At 42.4% G+C, this 22,005-nt stretch overlaps 1 protein-coding gene across 1 annotated transcript; it reads left to right on the forward strand.

Annotated features, from left to right (window-relative positions):
* Positions 1-19,642: 19,642 nt before the first annotated feature.
* Positions 19,643-21,645, forward strand: GP9 (glycoprotein IX platelet). The gene is made up of 2 exons (XM_029912572.1): positions 19,643-19,662; positions 20,362-21,645. The coding sequence occupies exons 1-2, from the start codon at positions 19,643-19,645 to the stop codon at positions 20,990-20,992; spliced, it is 651 nt and encodes a 216-aa protein (XP_029768432.1). The 3' UTR covers positions 20,993-21,645.
* The last annotated feature ends 360 nt before the right edge of the window (positions 21,646-22,005 follow it).

The following is a 22,005-nucleotide window of genomic DNA, read 5'->3' on the forward strand; positions in this document are numbered from 1 at the left end:
TAAAATGGAAAAAACACTATGGTAAGATTTTAACATATTCACTAAGATTTAAAATATGATATAGTAAAAAATGATAGGCAGCAATTTAATCACCCTGATGAGGTACTAGATTTTGCTAATTTCCTTACAGCAATATTTCCTACAAAGCAGCAGTTATTATGATACATTACCCGAAGTGTTAACTTAATAAAACAACAAATGTATAATAGAGGAATATTACCAGTTCAAGCCTCATTCAAATATTGGCTTGAAATGTCTGTACTCCCTCCTTGGCCCAGTCTTTCCTCAAAAAACTGATACCATTCTCAATTAACTCCTCACCTGCTCCCCCAGGCATCAGCTTTGGACCAGTCCTTGTCAGGGTCACAATGGGTGATGATTTGACTGAAAAGCGATTGCTACAGATGTTGTGTTTAGAATGAAAGAAAGAGACTGGATGGGGAGCTAGAAAACTAATTGCTTTTAATAAGAGCAAGATATTTAATTCAGTAATTCAAACAAGATGGAAAGGGGCAGAGCTGATTTTTATTTTTTTAAATAGAAACCCCCAAAGCTTCCCGGCAGGATATTGACAACACATTCTGCTAATGAAACATGCATTAAAGCATATTGACTGCCTTTAGGATCACTGACCATTAATTAGCAACTCTGTGAGATGATTAATTGTCCAGGGAGCACACCAAACAGGATAGGTGCTAACAGGTCCTGACAAACACTGCATTAGTGGTGCATCCCTTAAAGATGATGACCTTAGGGTCAGCTATAACGAGAAGTTCCCCAAGTGTACCTCTATCATTGTTATAATGGACCATAAATGACAGTAATATTTTACCAAAGATGATTTGAATCCAAACCCTGGGTGAACATTCTTTTCACTAAGAAATGCAAGCCCAGGGGATTTTTATAAAGCAAACAAATGTGATCAGTCATCTAATTTATAAAACTTCATAGATTCCAAGGCCCAAAGAAACCACGGTGATCATCTAGTCTGACTTCCTGCACAACACAGGCCATAAAACTTCCCTAAAATAATTCCTAGAGCATAGAAAAACATCTAATCATGCTTTAAAAATGGTCAGTGATGGAGAATCCAGCACAACCCTTGGCAAATTGTACAAATGCTTAATTACTCTGTTAAAAATTGATGCCTTATTACCAGTCTGAATTTGTCTAGCTACAACTTCCAGCCATTGGATTGTGTTACACCTTTTCTTGATAGATTGAAGAGTCCATTATTAAATATTTGTTCCCAGTATAAATACTTCGAGAATGTAATCAAGTCACCCCTTAAGCTTCTCTTTGTTAAACTAAATAGATTGAGCTCCTTGAATCCATCACTATAAGACAGGTTTTCTAATCTTTTAATTGTTTTTGCGGCTCTTCTCTGAAGTCCAGTGTTCCCTCTAAGCTGCACGCCTGCGCGGCCACGCTGCACTCTAAGTGCCACGCAGGTGCGCACATCCTCAGCGACGGTGGGACGGCAGCACTGGGGAGCAGGGCGGGGCTGGAGAACAGCAGCAGGGGCGGCTGTGGAGCGGGAGAGGGAGGCAGCTGGGGCCAGGCAACTGGAGGGGAACTGGGCGGTGGGGAGTGCCAGCCAACCTGGCTTGTGGGGAGGGGGCAGCGGTTGGGCACTTCTCCCTGCAGCAGATAGGCTCAGCACCAGGTGGGCCCCCATTCCCGCCCCACCCCAGGACTCACAGGGCCACTGCACAGTACCCTGCCTTCTGATTTTTGCATAAAACCCTCCCCATCCTCCTCCCCCAGGCCATGCTGAGTTGTTGGGATGGGGATGATCTTCTCTCCCGGGGCCCCCCATACCCCTCACTGGGAAGGAACCAGCAAGAGCAGAGGCTTGTCGTTGTGAATAGCTGCAAAGTGGCCAGGAGTTCAGGGCAGTAACAAAGGGACCGGGAAACAAGCGGCTGAGCTGCCTGGCCATGCTTAGCGCAGCTGCAACCCCAAGTGAGTGGTACCAGCAACTTCTGGGTCTGCTTCAACACACTGGGTGGGCATGTGATTGGCACACACAAGGGAACCCAAACTGGGAAACCTGGACTATGGGGTATTGGGCCTGGGGAGAGAGTAGGCAACTTCTCTAGGCACAAAGTCATGGGTCTGATTCTGGGCTACTGATGATGTTTGCGCTCTGCAAAAGTAGAGGGAGGGCCCTGAAATAGTTAGGGATGATTTTTTTTTTAAAGCAAAATTGTAATTGCACTTCAACTCTGGACACTGCATTGCTCTCTCTACCCCCTTTCTTTCCTTTTAAAAAAAAAAGTTCATCAATTCCTTAGAGAGACATCCTAGTTGTTATCAAGTACTTCTAAAAAAATGGTAACTATAAATCAATCCACTCTATCAGGAGTTCAGCTGCAACAGTCTAAAAAAGAAATAATCAATCAACTGCTGCGTCTCCAAAAAAACAGCAGTTATTTTCTGTATAGATTGTAGTGGCACAAGTCTGTGCTTTTTTAAAGTCGTAATTAGTTTTAAAAAAAAAACATGAAGAATTAAAAGAAAAAAAGAAACTGAAGAAGCCTTTGCTGTATAGTTGCAAGTTTCCACTTGGAAACTAATTAAAGGCTAGTACCTGTAGATAATCTTCAGGAGTCTAGATAAACAACTTGCACAGCCAAAGAAAGTGGTTTCTTATGAATTTTTGCAGGGAAAGCCTGATCTTTGTGGGTATGCATGTTTGATTTTGAATCTTTAAAAACTTTGCTCAAAACACTTCCTAAATAAAAGGGCTTGGTATTAATCTAGTTGGGTCCTTCATTGTATACTAATTCCTGCTCCTGTTACAAAAACTCCCATGAACTTTGACGTGCTGAATAAGTTGGCAAATGTTGACCATCAGTTCAATATGTAGAAATAGCAACACACTGAAGTAATGTAACAGGCAATACTGCATTTCTATAAGCTCCATGTTGTTTCACAATCCACTGTTAGAATCAGGTAATTTTCTCTTCTTGAATATAAATGTACTATGTATTTTTTAATATGAGGAGAACATTTTAACGGTGTATGTACTGCTGTTAGTACTGGAGTAATTACATTCTCTGTGTCTGTAACTCACTTTCAAGAAGACTAATAGGGATTCTAATTTTCATATTGCATACATTGCTAGCAGGTCTCAGCTATGAAGCTTGTACATAAAGATTCGGATTTTATTTGCAGATTTCACGTTAATAGAATACTGTGTACAAATACTTCACTACACAATTATACTCCAGCCGTTTTCAAACTGACCGATTGAACATTTGATGTTGCCAGACAGTGGGTAGACTGAATTTTTAAATTTGTTGAACTTAAAGGTGACAATCCAGGTTTAAATATGCTGCTGATTGTAGATTTTTGAAAATATTCACCTCTAGGGCCAAATTCTGCCATCGTTAGTTAAGCAAAACTCCCACGGGCTTTCTGCTCAAGTGAGGAGCTCAGACTTTGGCCCATGTTTAAATTGCTGCCTTTCCATTAATGGGGAAAAAACGGTTCGGTTAAACTATACTATATAATATGTGAGGGTGATTTATATCCACACATTACCTCGATATTGGTGCACATAACAAAATTCATTCTGCACATCGATGGAAAAAAATTAGAGGGAACATGGCTCTGAACCCTCTCCAGTTTATCAACATCCTTCTTGAACTGTGGATACCGGAACGGGACATAGCATTACAGTATCAGTCAGACCCAGGACCAAAGAGGTAAAATAACCTATTTCTACTTGAGATTCCCCTGGTTATGCAGCCAAGGATGCCAAGAATTGCATTAGCCCTTTTGGACACACATACACACGTATCTCTGCTATATTTTGATCTCAGAAGATATCCTAAAACAATGTTTCAGTCTTGGAGATAATTATTTTAATTTAAGACATGTATAATATAGATTGAGCCAGAAGCCATAGACACAGCATCCATCAAGAAAAATGACTTCAGTGACCCCTAGTGGAAAAAAATGAAGATGATCTGGTGTTTTGTTTTGTTTCTTGTAAATGCTCTCTAATGGATTCTATCTATGTAACTGTCAATATGTAAAATCCGACCTCACATCTGCATTGACCCAGCATGTAATGCACACCGTTTAAAACTTTAAATGCAAAAGGGAGCTAAAAATATGAAAAAGCACATTTTAAAAAATACACTCAGGTTTTACTTGTTCTACGCAGAGTCTTTTTATATTAATGTCTAACCAGGGCTGACTTCTGGATCATCATATTTGTCATTTGTATTCATTCGGAGAGAATTCTGAAAGTTTTGGAGACAGCAATCACTAAGGTGAACATTGTAACAATGTACAAATATTTGAAGGATGTAAACCAAGGAGGCAGAGGCATTATTTTCCATAATGAAAAGGGGTATAAACTAGGAGTACTTTGATAAAGCTAGGGATATTTTAGGCAGAAGATTTTCTTAAAAGTAAGATCTATTCATCTGTAGAAAAAATCTCCCAAGCAAGTGGTAGAATGCTTGAGGTATTTAAAGCTAAAGTGGACAAATCCATAGTGAACATACAATAAAAAAGAAGCCTACAAACGACAGGAAGATGGGACTTAAATGTCTTTTTAGAGTCCAAATGATATAGTCACTTAATAGGCTAGAGCACCAGGTGTGTTAGAGCAGTACACGGAGGTATAGGTGGCTTTTGTCCACCCCTTTGGTCCGGGGAGCCACACCAGCCTCTAGAATATGTTAAAGCAGCCAGAACAAGTGCACGTTGTGATCCATTACCCTTTGTTTTGTTTCTTTAATTATTTGCTTACTCACTAATTTACAATGGGTCTCCCAATGACGAATGTTAATTCTGCATATTTGTTATACAGAGGACTACTTTGATACTTCCCAAGAATTCAGTGGCAGCAATCCTACCAAAAAGCCCTTAATGAAGGCATCAAGACCAGGTTTTATCAGAGGTAAAACTCAGAGGAGAAAAGAGGTGGGTTAATGATGTTGCATATTGAAAACGTGTGACAAGGTAATAGCAAAGCCATTCAGCAGGAGGAATGGGTATAGTTCTCTAAAGACCTCCATCTTGAAGGGTTTAAGAGTAGCTGATGGCAATGAATGACAATAGCTCTTTATAAACTTCCTATAAAAAGGATTCAGATTTCTGCTATGCATGTTACTCGGACTTGACATAGCAGGCAGCCCAGCTAGTCATGCACCTAGCTTGGGCATTTAGTTTTAATTTGTGTCCTTTCTCCTAAACAGTAGGAGTCCAGTCAGGGCCGGCTCCAGCAAAAAAAAAAAAACTCCCTAGAGGGAGTGAGGGACCTGCCGCCCCCGAATTGCCGCAGGTGCCGCCTCTCTCCCTTGGCCGCCCCAAGCACCTGCTTGTTAAGCTGGTGCCTGGAGCCGGCCCTGAGTCCAGTCATCCCGCCCTTTGCATGTTCATTTCTTCTCTGTAAATGAATACAAGCTGCACTCATGCAACTGATGAGAGAATTAGGCCCCAGAAGAAAAGTCTCCAAGAATACTTTGAAGAGGCAAAGCTGTGAATGAGGTTGTTTGGAAAACTTGATAATGTCCACCAAATCTTCACTGTTCCTTAAGTCCAGGAGAAGCTATCAACAACTCTGATGCTGTAAATATAAGGCCCAATCCTGCAGGCTTTACTCATCCCAAAGACACATTAAGACCCACTTGGACTAACCTGTATGAATAAGGACTGTAGGATCTGACCCACAGTCCTCTCCAGGTCTAATAGATTCATGGGCTCAATGTGATCAAAGATCACTTGCACCATGGATAAATAAAGTGATGGGGGTGGGGGGAAGAAGCTTGGGATCCAATGCAAAGATAAGTCACTTATCACGGATGATACTATAGCAAAGAACTTTAAGCAACTGTGGGGAGGAATATAAATATTCCATACTTCCTTTAGTGTCTACAGAAAGTGCAACACTTGATTGCTCTGTGGAATAATGTACTTTCATTCTGAATAGGATCATTCCCTTAATATGTATAGAAATGGATTGTGGAATACAGGGTACAGAGAAGAATAGGGGAAACTGGGCATTTTAAGGAATCTTTATATTCTAAGAAGCTGCATCACTTTCAACAAACTTGTCTGTTGTTAAAGGAAGAGAACCATATATGCAGGAAGATATAGATATATAGTATATTTAGTAGACACGCAACTACCTAGCTTCTAAATTTATTCTTTTCTGTGCTCCAAAGGCAATTCCATAGCTGCAATATCATCATGGCCTTTATTTTCCATTTTAGAATGTACTACCCTTCCTGATCTCTCTTTACTTGGATGCATCACTAGCTGTATTTACAATTCGCCTTCTGAGTTGTCTTTACTCTCTATTAAAGGTGTTTTTAAGCCACAGAGTCCTAATGAATCAAAGCAGTTAAAACACACACACCCTGTCAAAATCTTCCAAGAAACAATCCTAAATCAGCAAGATCTTCCCCATCCCCACCACTCACAACATCAGCAGTCTGTTCACAAATCAGACTGTTGTGCACCTGACAGGCAGATGGACTATTTATTTAAATAGGGGTCAAATCACTTTCTCCAATTCATAGAGAAAAGATTGGGATTATAAAAGCCCTAAAAATCCTTTTAGCTTTTCCCCATCATAGCACTGTTCAAAACAGCTTTTAAAAACATTCAGAAACAGACAGGCACCAAAAATCATCTTTTAAGAAAAAGGTCCTAACTAATTTTGGGCTGCTGGTAACAGGCTTGGGCTCCCTAAAGGTCAGTCAATTTAAAAGTAAATAAATAAACCCCAGAAATTTCTCTTCCCTCCTATTTTTCCCCAGTGGACAGGTGCTCATTGTCATTCATGAAATAGAGGAGAGGCCTTGCAAAGTAGGGATGTGCAGTACGTTTGTAACACACACAAAACTCACCTGGGTTTTATTACACATTCTAAATGCAGATCAGATTCACTGAAAAGATGTGATACAGTTCACAAGCAACTTGAGCAGAGTTGAGTCTGAACTCTCAGAACACAATGCTTCCAGGCTTTTGTTAGGTTTTGATCCAAACCTCAAAAAGTCAGGGTCCATCTTAACATGGACACTTTTGAGAAATGGGTTTGAAACCAAAGCTCCAAGTAAAACTTACATAGTTGGTGCGTGAAACTAAGGAAAAGCTATTTCAAGTCCATTCTTAACTTTCATAGAAGAAAGCCCAGAAAGGTGAAAAACAAATGATTGTTATGTTGTGTTGTTAAACAAACCATTCATTATATATATCAACTGATATAGCTACATGCACAAATACACACTCATATATAATATTGAATAACATGCCTTTACATAAACGCATACAAAGCATTATACATTTTGGTCTTAGAGCAATAGTGAACAAATTTATTTGAAAATGTGCATAACTTCAATACAATATTATTAGATCAAGGCCTATGTGACGACTTTTAGTCATTAAATCCTTTGAGAGTTTGTCTAAATAAAAGCTTCAGGCAGCTGGCCCAGGTGATTCTGAAGGAGTCAGGAACCTCTGCATTTTTTTTTTTTTTAAGGAAGGTGGATTATTTTATGTTTTTGACAGTAACTGTTCTTTATGTTAAAAATCAGTGCTTTTAAAGACAGTTTTCACCAAATTAATCCTAGTTAGGACTTCCAGATGTTTTCCTTTGGAGTTTTACTTTATGAATCTCAAAAGTTTTATTTTGATTCTCTGTTTGATTTTTTTTTTAATCAAGTCCTTAAAATATGGCAAAACCCATTAAATTCTAGAGGAATCCTTATAATTCTTGCTTTGCCTGAAACATTTAAATGAGCTCTCATCTATGGCCATTAGACTTACCACATAAAATGGCTTCTTATATTTTCCTGACCAAATCTGACACTAGCAAAAAGTCAGTTTTACATGTATCACCATGCATTGGTTTTATTACTTAGGAACAGAAGTCCTGAATATATTCCTGACATCCCCACAGTGAAATTTGTCATGCTATAAACTAGACACATCATACTTTTATTTAATATTTACATGCTTTTCATTGTTTTGTTTAGATAAAGATGCAAACCAGTGCCATTAAGACTGAAGCTAAAATTCTTGGCGCACTGGGCAGAGCCACTGCTTTGGATTCTTAACAGGGGTCAGAAGTCAGAGCCATGGGAAAGTTATACCTGCATAAGCTAAGGTGTGAATTTAAACCAGTACAGGTGGATAACTTCCGGTGTGGAAACATAAGAATGTCCACCGAGGGAATTATACTAATGTAAGTATCAGTTTAATTATACTAGTATTATTATATCTTTGTTATTAGTAAAAGCTTTCCTGTGTAGACAAGCCCTTACTTTAGGACTCTGGGGCCAAAGGACATTTTGATTTAATGAAATGGAGGATGAAGTGAACCAGTCATTGAATAAACTGAAGACACAATATTATATGCCTTCATCTTAATTTGGCTTCTGATTGGGAGTGCATTTAGTAGCAGTCTGTTTGTTGTCAGATAAAAATCTTTCAAAATGTGTATACATAGCTCGCCCTGCAGTTATTCTCCCTGAAAAACTCCCATTAACTTCAATGAAAGATATACATGAAGGATGATTGCCGGTTTGGGCCAATTTAACTGGTATGAGGTGAAATCTTGGTCCCCCATATAAGGCCTGAATATATATGCTTGTACAGTAGCACGGAGAGACTCAGAGGTCATATGACTCCTTTTGTAAGAATTAGGGGTTTGCTCCAGAGTAGTGTCATGCCCAGACTGGCCCCTTTCCCCCTCTCTGTTGTGCAAACTGAACAAGAATGCTAGAGGGTCAGACATGATCATATCTCACAGGTGTCAAATTAGAGAGAATAATTCTCATCTCTCAGTAGGTTTCAGGTCACCTGTGTCGAGCTCCATCCTCTAGCGTCTATATCTCCATGTGTGCGTTATTAACTGGCTGTACAACGGTTGTTTGGGATTGGTATGTTTTATCTGCATTCGAATTTTTTTAAAGGGGGGAGAGTTGAGAGAGTCAGACATAACAGTAGCCGTTGGAGTCACTGGACATTTGACCCCTTCCTTGTGACGGGGTCACTTTTGTAACCTTGACCCTCACGAGGGGGTGACTTTTTGTAACAGTAATGGGCGCTGGGTTGGTTTACTCTTCCAGAAGATGGATGAAGCAATAAAGAATCATGGCCAGTCTCCTCACTTGACAGGTACTGTAACTTTTGTTTGAGTATTTCATTGCCTTATGTTTTATTCTTACATGTTGTCAACTTAAAGTGGCTTAGATTTGATTTTTCCAAAATTTACAAGTTCAGCAGAAAGGGATGGAGGTTTTTAGAAACAGGTTAGACAAAACACCTCTCAGGTATGGTCTAGATTTACTTGGCCCTGCCTCAGTGCAGGAGAATAGACAAGGTGACCTCTTGCTGTCCCTTCCAGGCCTAATTCTTTGATTATTTTCTATGATTTTAAGAACTCTGAAGAAAACCTCCTATAACCTTCCACCATTTTCCTGGCCATTGGTGGCACGGTACAGCAATTGGCATGTCTCCTGCACTGGACCAGAGTGTATCATTTCTGTGTGTATTACTAATAAAATGTACCATTTACTCTCAATTCTCCCCTTGGGTTACCCCCAACAGAATGGTATCAGAGACAATTGTACTCAGGGAACAGAGATACATGTTATCATTTTCCCCAGCCAGTTGACCTACAGGATCTATGGGATGGATTACTATTAGAAGGTAGACCAAGAATAAATGGAAAGAGATTACATTAGTAGATTGTAAACCATACATTTACTTTATATTTGTACAAGCAAAGCAAGGATTAGTTTTAAAAAGTCTCTTTGGGAATGGAGCAAAGGAGAATTTATCTGGTGCTCTGGACCTCTGCCTGTAAAGCCCAAATTCAAATCTGACTGCTCACAAAAGATACTTTGGAGGTGGTCTAATTTTTTGTTTAAATTTTAGGTGAATGTAGTAGTTATAAAATACTAGACTGATAGCTTTCCAGACTAGGGTGATCAGATGTCCCAATTTTATAGGGACAGTCTCGACATTTGGGGCTTTGTTTTATATAGGTGCCTGTTACACTCCATCCCCTGTCCCGATTTCTCATACTTGCTATCTGGTCACCCTACTCCAGACTGAGGTGCTGGATTTATCTAAAAAAACAGCTACAACACAAGCAGTACTAATGCAAGCTTTCCCACCCAGTCCCTCCTTTGTGCTTGTACTTGCAGATCGGAGTTTCACTTCTTGAAGTGAAAGACTGGTCTGGTCTCAAAGCCTATTCAGTATTTGGTCTCCTGACCTTCCTGCTAAGACTGTCAACAAGAGTGCTATTTAGTGGCAATAGTGGGGTGGTTTTGGTGATGCAGATGTGTCCCCTGGGAAGTGGCCTAGAACAACTCCATTTATTTCACACAGGCCACTGAATAGTTATTAGTGGTATCCACTTTCAGTTGGTGCCAACCTAGGCACTCTGTATTGAAAGTGGTTGTGTCCGAGTGTGAATCGTAGGACGCATCTGTGTGCTGGATGAATGGATATGTGAAAATAGGCATCTTGTAGGTCAAAGGCTGTGAACCAGTCCCCTTGTTCCAGTGCGGGTATTATTGTGCCCAATGTGACGATCTTGAATTTCTGTACACGTACAAATTTGTTCAGTTGGCGTAGGTCTAGTATAGGTCTCCATCACCTGCCTTTTTTTTGGGTCAGAAAGTAGTGGGAGTAGAACCCTTATCCCTGATGTTGCATTGGTACAGATTCCACTGCACCTAGCTGCAGAAGATGAGTCACTTCTACGTGAAGTAGGTGCTCGTGAGAGGGGTCCCTGAAGAGGGACGGGGAAGGGTGGGCAGGCGGGCAGGATATGAAAGGGATGGAGTAACCTGACTGAACTATTTCCAGGACCCAGCGGTCCTGTGCGACCTGTTGCCAGACATGGTGGAAAACCTGGAGGCGGTGGCCAAATGGGCAGATAGACGGTGGAGTCAATGGGTGGTCGTGCAGCCCCGCAACCAACAGTTCAAAATTGCTGTTTGTTTCCCGATGGGTGGGAGGTAGTTGGTTGCACATGGTTTTGTCTGCGCCTAGGAGGTCTGTTGTGGTTCCTCCCAATACCATATGGGCTGGGCTGGGGCCGGTGCTATTGTTGTGCGAGGGACCTCTGATAAGCTTGATACTGTTGTCTCCTGGGGAGGGATGGGTATATGCCCAGTGTGCGCAGGGTGGCTCTAGAGTCTTTCATAGTGTGAAGGACTTCATCAGTTTTTTTAGAAAAAAGTTTATCTTTGTCAAAGGGAAGGTGCTCCACTTTGGTCTGAAGATCTTTGGGGATACCAGATGCAGACAGCCAGGAAGACCTGCGCATGACCACCGCAGTTGCAGTAGTGCAGGCTGCTGTGTCCGCCATGTCCAGGAATGCTTGTAGCACCATCCTGGACACCAATTGACCTTCAACAAGGACTGACTTAAAGTCCGCTCTCCTGTCCTCTGGAATATGGGAGGTAAAATCAAAGAGCTTGTTGTAGTTGTCATAGTCATAGCTTGCAAGGAGGGCGGAGTAATTTGCAATTCTAAATTGCAAAGTAGAGGAGGTATAAACCTTGCAGCCCAGGAGGTCAAGCCGTTTGAGGTCCTTGTCTTGCGGGGTGGGCCGGTAGTGTGGCTGTTTTGTCCGGTGTCACTGCATTCACTACAAGAGAGTTTGGCTGTGGGTGGGAAAATAAGAAATCTGTATCCTTAGCAGGAACATAATATTTACATTCAGCCTTTCTGCATGTTGGTGGGATGGAGGCAGGGGTCTGCCAGAGAGTGTCAGCTGGTTCTAGGTGGGCTTCATTTATGGGTAGCGCGATCTTTCAAGGTGCAGAGGATTGGAGATTTTGAGGAGTCTGTGTTGTGTGGCTGAGTGCCACCCTCTTGAAAAGTTCCTAGAATTGCTTAAAGTTGTCCACATTTTGTGGAGGTGGAGGCATGAGGGCTCCATCTGCAGCTGATGGAGAGTTAGGAGCCCGTGAATCAGGGAAGAGTTTTTGGCCCAGCTCTTCAGGAGGGGGTTCAGGAGCTCTAGATATAGATGGAGAGCGCAGAGCGGGCTTGCGGTCTGGTGGAGTGGCCTCGAGGAGGGGTGGTGGCAGGAGCCGACCAACGGTACCACTGAGGCCAAGGCATAGGGTAAGAGAAGTGAGGCCTTGCCCACAGGGGGACAAAGTAGGGAAACTGAGGCTGGTTCTTGTGAGGCGCTGTGACTTGAGATATATATAGCTTCGGTGGAGGAGGAGAATCAGGCAGGGAGAACTTTGCCTGCTGCTGCATGTCGTTCTTGCTGTCAGTGAGGGCGGCCAGGTTGGGTGGTGAGAGCGGCTGTTCAAACAGTGAGTGCTCTGTGTCTAGGAGCAGAGAGTCAGGCTCAGGGGCCATGGAGATATCATCTTGATGCAAAAATTGCTGCTGCTCCATGGGCTGTGGTCCTACAGAGCGCGAAGTGTGAGCGGAAGCCCGCAGTGACTTTTGTTTTGCTTTCGCGGGTGCCGCAGGCCGTTTATAGGCACCCTGCATGGGGTCCGCGTCTGCTGCGGGGGTGATAAGCAGGCTCGGTGCCGACATTCTTGTTGGCACCGGGGTGGAACGCGCTGCTGGTGCCGGGTCTATCTTCGATGCCGACAGGACCGGTGCCAAGGAGAGCTTCCCACTGTGGGAAGTTGGGTCCCTACTTTTGCGCCCCGTGTGAGCCACGGTTGAGGTGCTGGGGCGGTCGGAGGTGCCTGCTTTTGGCACTGTCAGCACCGAGGGTAAAGATCTTGCAGGAGACCCTTTACCCTTTTGAAAGTCTCTGTGCAGAGACATTGGGGCTTCCTGCCTCTTCGCTTGAGAGGGTGAAGCCGCGCTCCCGATGGGTTCCGACCTAGCCGGGGAGCATGAGGGAGAGGGTTTACTGCCCATCTCCATAGGTGGCTGTAGGAATTTCTCCATCAGGAGCATTTTTAGCCGCAAGTCCCTGTCACGACCAGCCCTGGTTTTCAGGCTGGTACAATGGAGACACTTGGCAGGGACGTGTGTCTTGCCGAGCCACTTCACAGAGCGTGAGTGTCCGTCAGACCGCAGCATAGGCTTCTTGCAGGAGTCACATTTCTTAAAGCCCGGGGACCCCGGCATCATTGAACTATGATTCCCTGGGGAGAGAGTCTCAACAGGAGACGAACGTGAGAGAAAAAGGTTTTTTGGTTTTTTTTAAACTAACGAACTATTCTAAAGGAAGGGAGAGAACTGGGATATTTCTATCTAACTATTTCTATTTCTTTTTACTTATTTCCTTCAGTGACCAGGGAAGAGGTTCAGCACTGCCCTGAGTCCCATCTTCAGTTGAGGACGGTTGAGAAGGAACTGAGCGGGGTGCAGGATGCGCATGCCTAGGCATACCCTAACGACACCGGGAGACAGCAGCTGAGCATGTGCATCTGGATCAGGCACTGCTACCAAAGATCTCCGATCAACGGCACCAGGATGCACCATCACCTGGAGTGGAGCACCCACAGGGACAGCACTCGAAGAAGAACCTTAATTCTGGATTCACCTGACTTTTGAGTGCTTGACTTTGCAACCTTAATAGTGTTCTTTTAGCATATGGATTTTGGGTGGGCGTGTGAGAGAGTGTGGGGGGTGGGGCAGTTAATTTCCTATATTTTTTAAGAAAAGCAAACTGATAAAACAGAAATTCCATTATGTAGCATCCTACTGACACCTCCATGAATCAGCAGCAGCGTTGGAGCCCTTGCTTAGATCCATCTCACAGACCTCTGCTGCTTGAGCTGACAGAGTAACTCAGGGTAGTAGTAGGCTGTCATCCTGTATGTGGACCAACAGTAGAGCAGGAGGGGACATTTTACCAGTACATTTCACAGTTATTTATTGATAGCAGAGAAATAGTGAGACTCAGGAATCTTGGGTTCCATTCCAGGTTCTAGAGGAGAGTGGGCTCTGTAGGCACAGACTCTTCTGACCATTCCCTCCAAGAGTATATCTACACTACAATTAGACACCCACAGGTGGCCCATGCCAGTTGACTCGGACGCACAGGGCTCAGGCTGCTGGGCTATTTAATTGCAGTGTAGATGATCAGGCTTGGGCTGCAGCCTGAGCTCTGGGACCCTCCCGCCTTGCAGGATCCTAGAGCCCAGGCTCCAGCCCAAGCCCAAAATCTCTATACTGCAATTAACCGCCCTGCAGCCCAAGCCCTGTGTCAGCTGGCACGGGCCAGCTGCAGGTTTTTAACTGCAGTGTAGCCATAGCCCGAGTTTGACTCACTTTTCCTCGTTCCTTCCAACCTATCCATGTCCAGTCCTGTCTCTTTCCTATCCCTGGCCTCTTGACCCAGTCCCATTCTCCTCACTAACTAGTGGCAGTCTCTACCCAGGCCAAATTTGGGCAGATCCACAGAGAGACAGCAAACGGCACATCCCTGACACAAAGACCACTCCCTGCCAAATGTCAAGTCCCTGCTCCAAAGCATGGGGGCACAGAAGCTTTTCAAAAACAAAGTAACCAGAATTTTTTAAACAGAGTAAAACAATGTATATTTCCCTAGCCTTGTTCTTAGAAAGAGCAAAAAAATTTTTGCTGAAATTTTCCAAAACTATTCACCCTGAGGAAGGCACTGAGCATGGGCAATATCATTAATTCCAAATGGTTAAAATCTGGCACAGTTATAAACAACTGCAAACAGGGTCTCATAAATGAGAAATGTCAGGCATCCTTCTGATTCCAGTTAAGATCCATCATATTTTTGCTATGGGGGGAGCTTCATTGCAGGAGGTGAGAGGAAAGGGGAACATTCTTGCACATGTGGTGGTTGAATCCAGGAATTAGACAGCATTGGCAGGAAATTATTAAAGAGATTCATCTTATGACAAAACACCAGGTTCCTAGAGATCCCCTGACCTCATTACTTAATGCTCCAGTAAAGGATCTGCATTTTAAACAGAATGACAATTACTTCATTTATTGTTGGCAGCAAGACTTAATATTGCACATTACTGGAATAATGTGACTCCTCCTCCTCTGAATTGTGGTATAGTAAAATGTGGACTGTCCTTGTAAAGGAAAAGCTTTCACACCAAGTATATACACTAGGGTTACTATACGTCTGGGTTTCCCCGGACATGTCCGGCTTTTGGGTCTTTAAAAAGCCGTACGGGGGGAATTTGTAAAAAGCTAAAAATGTCCGGGATTTCCCCCCAGATGGCTATTTAAAGACCCAAAAGCGGCTGACAGGGCAGCCGCACTGGCGGAAAGCGGTACCGGGAGCAGCATGGAGCAGCTGCGAGAGGTGGGTGTGGGCGGCCCGGCTCCCCCTGCCTGGGGCTCCCCTCGCCCGCCGCGGGGCACGGGGTCCTCTGCAGCAGTGCCCGCCGCGGGGCTGGGGTTCTCCCGGGGCTCTGCCCTGCACGCGCCCAGCACCCCCGGGGCTGCTCCTGCCTCCCCGGGCTGGCCCCAGATCCCCCCCCCCCCCCGGGGGGCTGGGGTCCTGCTGCGGCTTGCGCCCCTCTGCTTCCTCTGCGGGGCAGGCAGCCCCAGGGGGTTGAGGCCATGCCACCCCTTCCCCAGCTTCCCGCTCCAGCAGCCCCCGCACCGCCCTGCCGGGCCTGTTCAGCCCTCGGCGCCACCAGGTCCTGTCCTGCCTGCCCCTACCGTGGGGAGGGGGCGGAGTTGGGGCGGGGACTTTGGGGAAGGGGCGGAGTTGGGGCAGGACTGGGGGTGGGGAAGAGGCGGAGTTGGGGCGGGGGCGGGGCCCCTTGGAGTGTCATCTTTTTCCAGGACTGCAATATGATAACCCTAATATACACAAAAGAGAAGTGCCAAAAAAGAGGATAGGTATTTTAAAATTTGGTAACCTCTTTTAGTGCACTCAGAGAAGTAGGGTTCCCCTGACAGCAATCCAGCATCTGTAGGCAATTCTTTGAATATTAACCTGATCCTGAATAAGGAATAAGTAATGTACAATATAATATGTTCATGTTTTATCGGAACTTTGCCTTAATAAAAAAGTTTCCAAAAAAATAGTATGTGGTGCTACCAGCACCACCTATAATGCATGCAAACACACACACGCACACACACCCCTCTCCCCCACACCCAATAATTGCACATTTGCTATTGTTCAACGTACCCTTGCTGAACATCTCTATTTTCTGTGTCTGTGGTAAAAACATACAGTGCCCAAATTTTAGAACTCTGCACAATTTTCTGTTTAACTGGAGCATACAGTCACAGAGACTGCATGCACGATCTATTCATCTGCATATGCAAATGTAGCCACTTATGCATCTAACTGACCATTTGTGGGTTCAAATACCTGAGTTGCAGGAATAACTAGGATAATGGCACTTGCAAATTAGCCATGAATTTACAAAATCACTTTTGTACATGTACATACAGGCATGCAGTTTTAAAAATTGAGGTCCTCAATGACTGATCATTTATAAAATTCCCAACTTGAATGTGTATCCATACATTTACAGTTAATGTATAGAACAAATGTGCAGGGGGTGATAATATCTATTGGTCCTCCTTTACAAGAGTGAAGAAGGAATTGCAAAGTATAAGTTCAGCTGTTTAAGTATTCAGAACCACAGTTTTGGCAAATCTCAAACCTGTGTGTTTTTCACATCCACCTTTGTGCATGCAACTGAGTGTATGGTGCAAATACGACCACATGTCCATTTAGCACACATAGAGCAACTACCGGTAGGTAGCCAAATGCCCAGTTTATATGCACAAATAGGTTTTTGGCCCACAAAATGGTTGCATGTCCACTTTTATGGGTACAATCAGTTGTGTGCACATGAAAAGAAGATACTAAATGAAGGCCAGAGCTGAAAATTTGGACCTGGGTAACTTTTTGTAACAGTGGTGATTGGTTTGCTTTTCCAAAAGATGGATGAAGCAATAAAGAATCATGGCCAGTCTCCTCACCTGACAGGCACTGTAACTTTTGCTGGAGTATTTCATTGCCTTATATATGTTTTATTCTTACACATTGTCAACTTAAAGTGGCTTAGATTTAATTTTACAAAATGTACAAGTTCAGCAGAAAGGGCTGAATGGAAACACTCTTAGCTTTGATGAAAAAAAAACCCCAAAACTCTTATGGTCTAGCTTTAGCTGTTTCTGGAACTTAACACTTGTCCTGCCTGTCCCAGTGACTGATAAAGTCCAAGCTGACTTTTATACCTCTAGGTTTTTACTTCTAATGAAGAAATATTTGTCAGACTGGAGGTGAGTCATTTCAGGATTTTAAGAAATCTGCCACCTTTCAAAGAGGAAAAATATTTAAATAACAAAAACATAATAAAATATGAAATTCTTCTCTTTTCTGCTGAAACAATAAAAAAAACTCAAAGAGCTACTTGACTCTACGCATTTCCCAAGAGGAATTGCTGCCTAACAAACGAGGCAGAAGGCTTGTCATCTGTTACATTCATTTCCTGCCTAGATCTTTAAAACCCGACAACCTTATGTTTAATCCAGCACTGCAGATCTTCAAAGCCTTACTACGCAAACGAGGGAAAGGATCGAACACTCAAATATATATATATATATATATATACACACACACACACAGGTAAGCAAGCTATGCAGCTCACCAATTCCTTTCTCCCTGATCCTCTTGCCCAGGTCTCATTTCCTTTTGATTTGGCATTTCTTGGTGTTTACTCAGTAAACCATGGTAGAGGATCCCTAGCATAGGCTTTGCTCACCCTGCTTTTAGTTAGATAAAGATCTTTATCCACAAACTGACACATCAGGTTGTGATTAAAAGGTGTAGCCACTTTTAAGAAGTTATCAACTGCTACTGGATTCCTGAAGCTGCAGCAGGGCATGCCTTTAGACTCAGCACCAAAGGGTTAAATTGTGATTATGAAGAGATTAGAAATTGTCAAAATTAATATTCCAGCTGTTCTGTGGTGAAGTTCATAGTATTATGGAGAAGAAATCCCACATAAGCTATAGGGAAATGGTATTTCACTGGACAATTATGATAAAAATCAAGAGGTGCCTCACTTAATTTTGAGAAACTAATTACCTGGGCTGTACTATTATTTTTTAAACACAGGTCTCAGTCACATATTTGTAAACAGAGTTAGTAAAATGTGAAATCTCCTTTAAGCAGGGTGTGCTTCTTACAAGTGTTTAAAAGAGAATTGTGGGGGGTTGGTTTGCTTAGACAATATAAGAGTTTCAAAACTACTTTGGGTTATCGAGTTCATGAAAGCAAAAGATTTTCTTAAATAGGTCAAAGTTGGCATTGCAGCATTACCTGGATTTAAAGCGCCAAGGTTGTAAGTCTTTTCCCAGTATTCAAATCAGCTGGAAATTGAAACAAATGGCTTTTGTTTATATTTGTTGCTTTCACTATAGTTTAGAAGAAAGGTTTTCATGCCCTTGTTTTTCTGTGGTATGGTTGTCACGTTAGTTGCATTTAGATCTCTCTTTCTCTCTCTCTCTCTGTGATCAATCTAGGATTTCATTAAGAAAACAGGACCAGCATTTAGACTTATTTATATTTCCAATATATCCATATTTCAGAATGGATAAGATGAGTTTTAAGCAGGTCTGTCATCCCACTCTGGTCACTTTTCATTATGTGGGGCTTTTGGATTGTTGTAGCTATTTTAGAAAAAAGAAAATAAAAGTGTGCTGTATCTACATCTGGGCACGTGTAGATACCTAAATAATTTCTTGTTCAAAAATTAAAGACTTGACCAGAATTCATGCCTTCAGTATCTTTGAATTAATAATTTGTATTGCAAGCTACTTTAAAGGAAACTGATACCTTCTCTAGATTCTGAAGCAAAAAGTTATTAAAAGCAAAACCAATCCAACCTCAGCCTTTAATAAGTTTACTGAAAGAAAGCAATATCAATTAAATTTTTACCCTGTCAAATGAGACATTTTCCTACTGGGGTTATTAAGGCTGGTCACATTTTAAGATATCAAAGAACAGTCTGTCCAAGTTCTATACTTACATATGTATAATTTCCATTCTATATTATTTTTATGTAAAAGGCACTCTAACATGAGGTTAGAGATAGATAGAATAAATCCATTAGATAATTTCTATTTGTCTGCCAATTCCAATGCTTTGCCTACTTTAGTTTTAAATTGCTTTTGTGTTGGGCTTCCAACGTTCACCTGCAAAGTAAGTTCTATAGTCTAATACAGTAGATCTCACCTTCTTTTTTGGGGTGGGGGTGGGGGTGGAGAAAGGGGACAGGGAAGTCTGAGTGTACAATAAGAAGAAAACTGCCGCCTATTAACAGCACATCCCACTCCCCAGATAAGTATCAGAGCACTATACAATCAAAATTATTTTCTTGAAATCTCACATTTAATCAGTGGATTTCCACATAGAAGGAAGGGGGAAAGAAAAGTTCTAATTATGGGGTGAAATATCGTCATAATTAGAGATGGTTCCAATACACAAAGTTTGGATCTGGATTTCCCCAACAGTGCAAAGGAGTTTGGATCTGAAATTCCAGTTAGATCCCTTGATTGGCCATACTTTAAAAAAACAAACAAACTGGGGGATGTGTAAAGAGAGGATGGATGGGACCAAGATGGATGTTAGGCGGGAGCCAGCTCCAAACAACAGGGACTGTCACAGCAAAGGGATAACTACCTGCCAACCTAAGACATGATGGTGGTATCCCCCAAAAAGTGAGCTCTGAGCCATGTCAGAGCACAGATAAGCACAATTTGTAGTTTTGTATTCATTTTACATCTTAAAACAATAAACTCTGAAAACAATGAATTCATGCATAAAGTATGTAAAAGAGTAGTGATGGGCCAAAAAAAGAGAACTTCTAATCCACACCCTTCAAATTCTCACACCAGAACCCAGCCCTAATGTACCAATTCTGGTCAGATCCATAACAGAAAGGATCCAAATGGGATGTAGCTAAAAATCTCTGGAGATAACTTCTTAAAGTCAACTTACACCATTCAAGATGGCAAAAGTCAGCATTTGTAATCTCACATGATTTCAACACCAAATTCAAACCCTAGCCCTGAACCTAAATCAAAAACCCTAACCTAAAACTAACCTGAATCTAGCCACCACTTGGGCCATCTCTATTCAAGAGCTTTTGGCAGTAATATTTTGTATAATAAAGCACAAAGTGAGAGTGGCAAGGACTCACCACACTCTTTCATAAATGTATTAGTATTAATCAGGTTAAGACAGAATGGCATTATGGGAACTGTAGGGCATGAAAAAAGTCTTCCGGGAAGCTCAAGATTTTCTGCTGACTCTAAAGCAGGATGAAGTGGGGACAATTTTATATTCTAGCTTTACATTTAGAACCCTGATAACTAATCAGTTGTTTTTAAATATATATGTTTTTGTCCTTTATTTAGTGAAAATATAACCACCATGAAGATCCCCACTGCTGCAGGATTTGTTACATTAATGCTGTTCTGTTTAGTCCATGCGGAAATCTGCCCTCTGTCCTGTATCTGTAAGCCACTCGGAGAAATGAAGGGCTGGCTAGTAGACTGCAGCTCAAAGGGACTGAAGGAAGTGCCTGCCCTCTCTGTCAGCACCAGGAAACTTTATCTACAGAATAACAGCATGACCACAGTTCGTGCTGGCGCATTTGACAACTTACGTAACCTAGAGGAAGTGAATGTGTCCGACAATCCCTGGAATTGTGACTGTGACATTCTGTATCTCAAACTCTGGCTGGAGGACTTCTCCGAATCTTCTATTGCTAACGTCATCTGTGCAACCCCAGCTTCCAATGAGAGGAAGCCTTTGAGCCAGTTGAGTGGGAATGAGCTGGACAGCTGCAGGAAATCCCTCCCAATTAAATGCCTCGATTTCTTTTGGCGAGACCTCGCTTTGATCACTTTTGCAGTACTTGTACTTATTTTAACATTATGTGCCCTGAGGTTCTCCAAAAAGCTAGCCTACCAGGTTACCACAAGAGATTATTATTCTGCTGTCCCGCGGCTGCAGAAGTATAACCTAGAAAATTACATGTCATAATGAGATGTTGCTGTCACCAATAGCTTTTCACAGAAATGCCAAACTAACCTAATACAAAGGATACCCGTCTTAACTATTACTGGCTATGTGAGTGTAAGTGTACTCGAGATGGGTGCCGCGTCACAAAGTTTGGGGGGGGGAGAAGTTTGTATGAAGATCCAGTATTCAGATCCAAGGTTTTGGTTGGAGGCCACCTCTAAAATGCACTTAAATTTACTTACTGGCAAGTCAGTATAAGTTATTTTAATATTACATTCTCTAAATATCTAAGGAAAGTAGTTAGGAAATTTTACTTGTCCAGTCTTTGATTTTTGAAGAATTAATTTCCCATTTTTACCAATGAAATCCCAGCTCTTCTAGCACAAGGCTATTTACAGTCTACTGCCAGCTAGTTTCTGGTGGATTTTGATTGCACTATTGTTACTAATTTAGACTCTGATCCTACAGCTGACTGCACCCCATCATGCAGGTGGAGTCCTATTGACTTCAACAGCTGCACACTTGCACCTGCAGAGGAGAGGGCTGAATTTGACAGCATGCAGAGGTTCCCTTGGCAGCAGAACCAGTGTGGCTATTGGGACCAGCCCTTGGATTTATCCCTTAATAAATATGATTTTAAGCTTCCTGAAAATTAATGTGCATCCATTAAGGAGTCCTTTTATATACTACTGAATTTCCTAGGAAACACTTGAGAAAAATTGTACTCTGTGTGTGATATTTAAATAAAGGGTGTTTCTTATGCATTCACACTTATCGAAGTCTGTTGCATAATTACATGGGACAACCACAGATGTTGGTTAAACATTCTGCAAAATTTCTGGGTTGGTTTTTTGGGGGGCCACAAATTACTAGGATTTTTGCAGAAACCATGACAAGATCTCTTTCTCTCTGGGGAGTAAAATATCTCCTCAGAGGAAAATTACAGGAGCAGCTAAAGCGTCTAACTTCTCCCCAACCTGAACTACTTATAAGGGCCCCAGCCATGAGACTTTATGCTGTGATCTTCTCAGATC

This window comes from Terrapene carolina, unplaced genomic scaffold, assembly GCF_002925995.2.
Source record: "Terrapene carolina triunguis isolate 2854851 unplaced genomic scaffold, T_m_triunguis-2.0 Scaffold232, whole genome shotgun sequence".
In the NCBI taxonomy this organism is placed as follows: Eukaryota; Metazoa; Chordata; order Testudines; family Emydidae; genus Terrapene; species Terrapene triunguis.

Bases quoted from the DNA above. Each gene is read 5' to 3' on its own strand.
- GP9 (XM_029912572.1), top strand. From the start codon at position 19,643: ATGGTGGTATCCCCCAAAAA. The intron at 19,663-20,361 runs GTGAGCTCTGAG...TCCTTTATTTAG, and splicing joins ATGGTGGTATCCCCCAAAAA to TGAAAATATAACCACCATGA.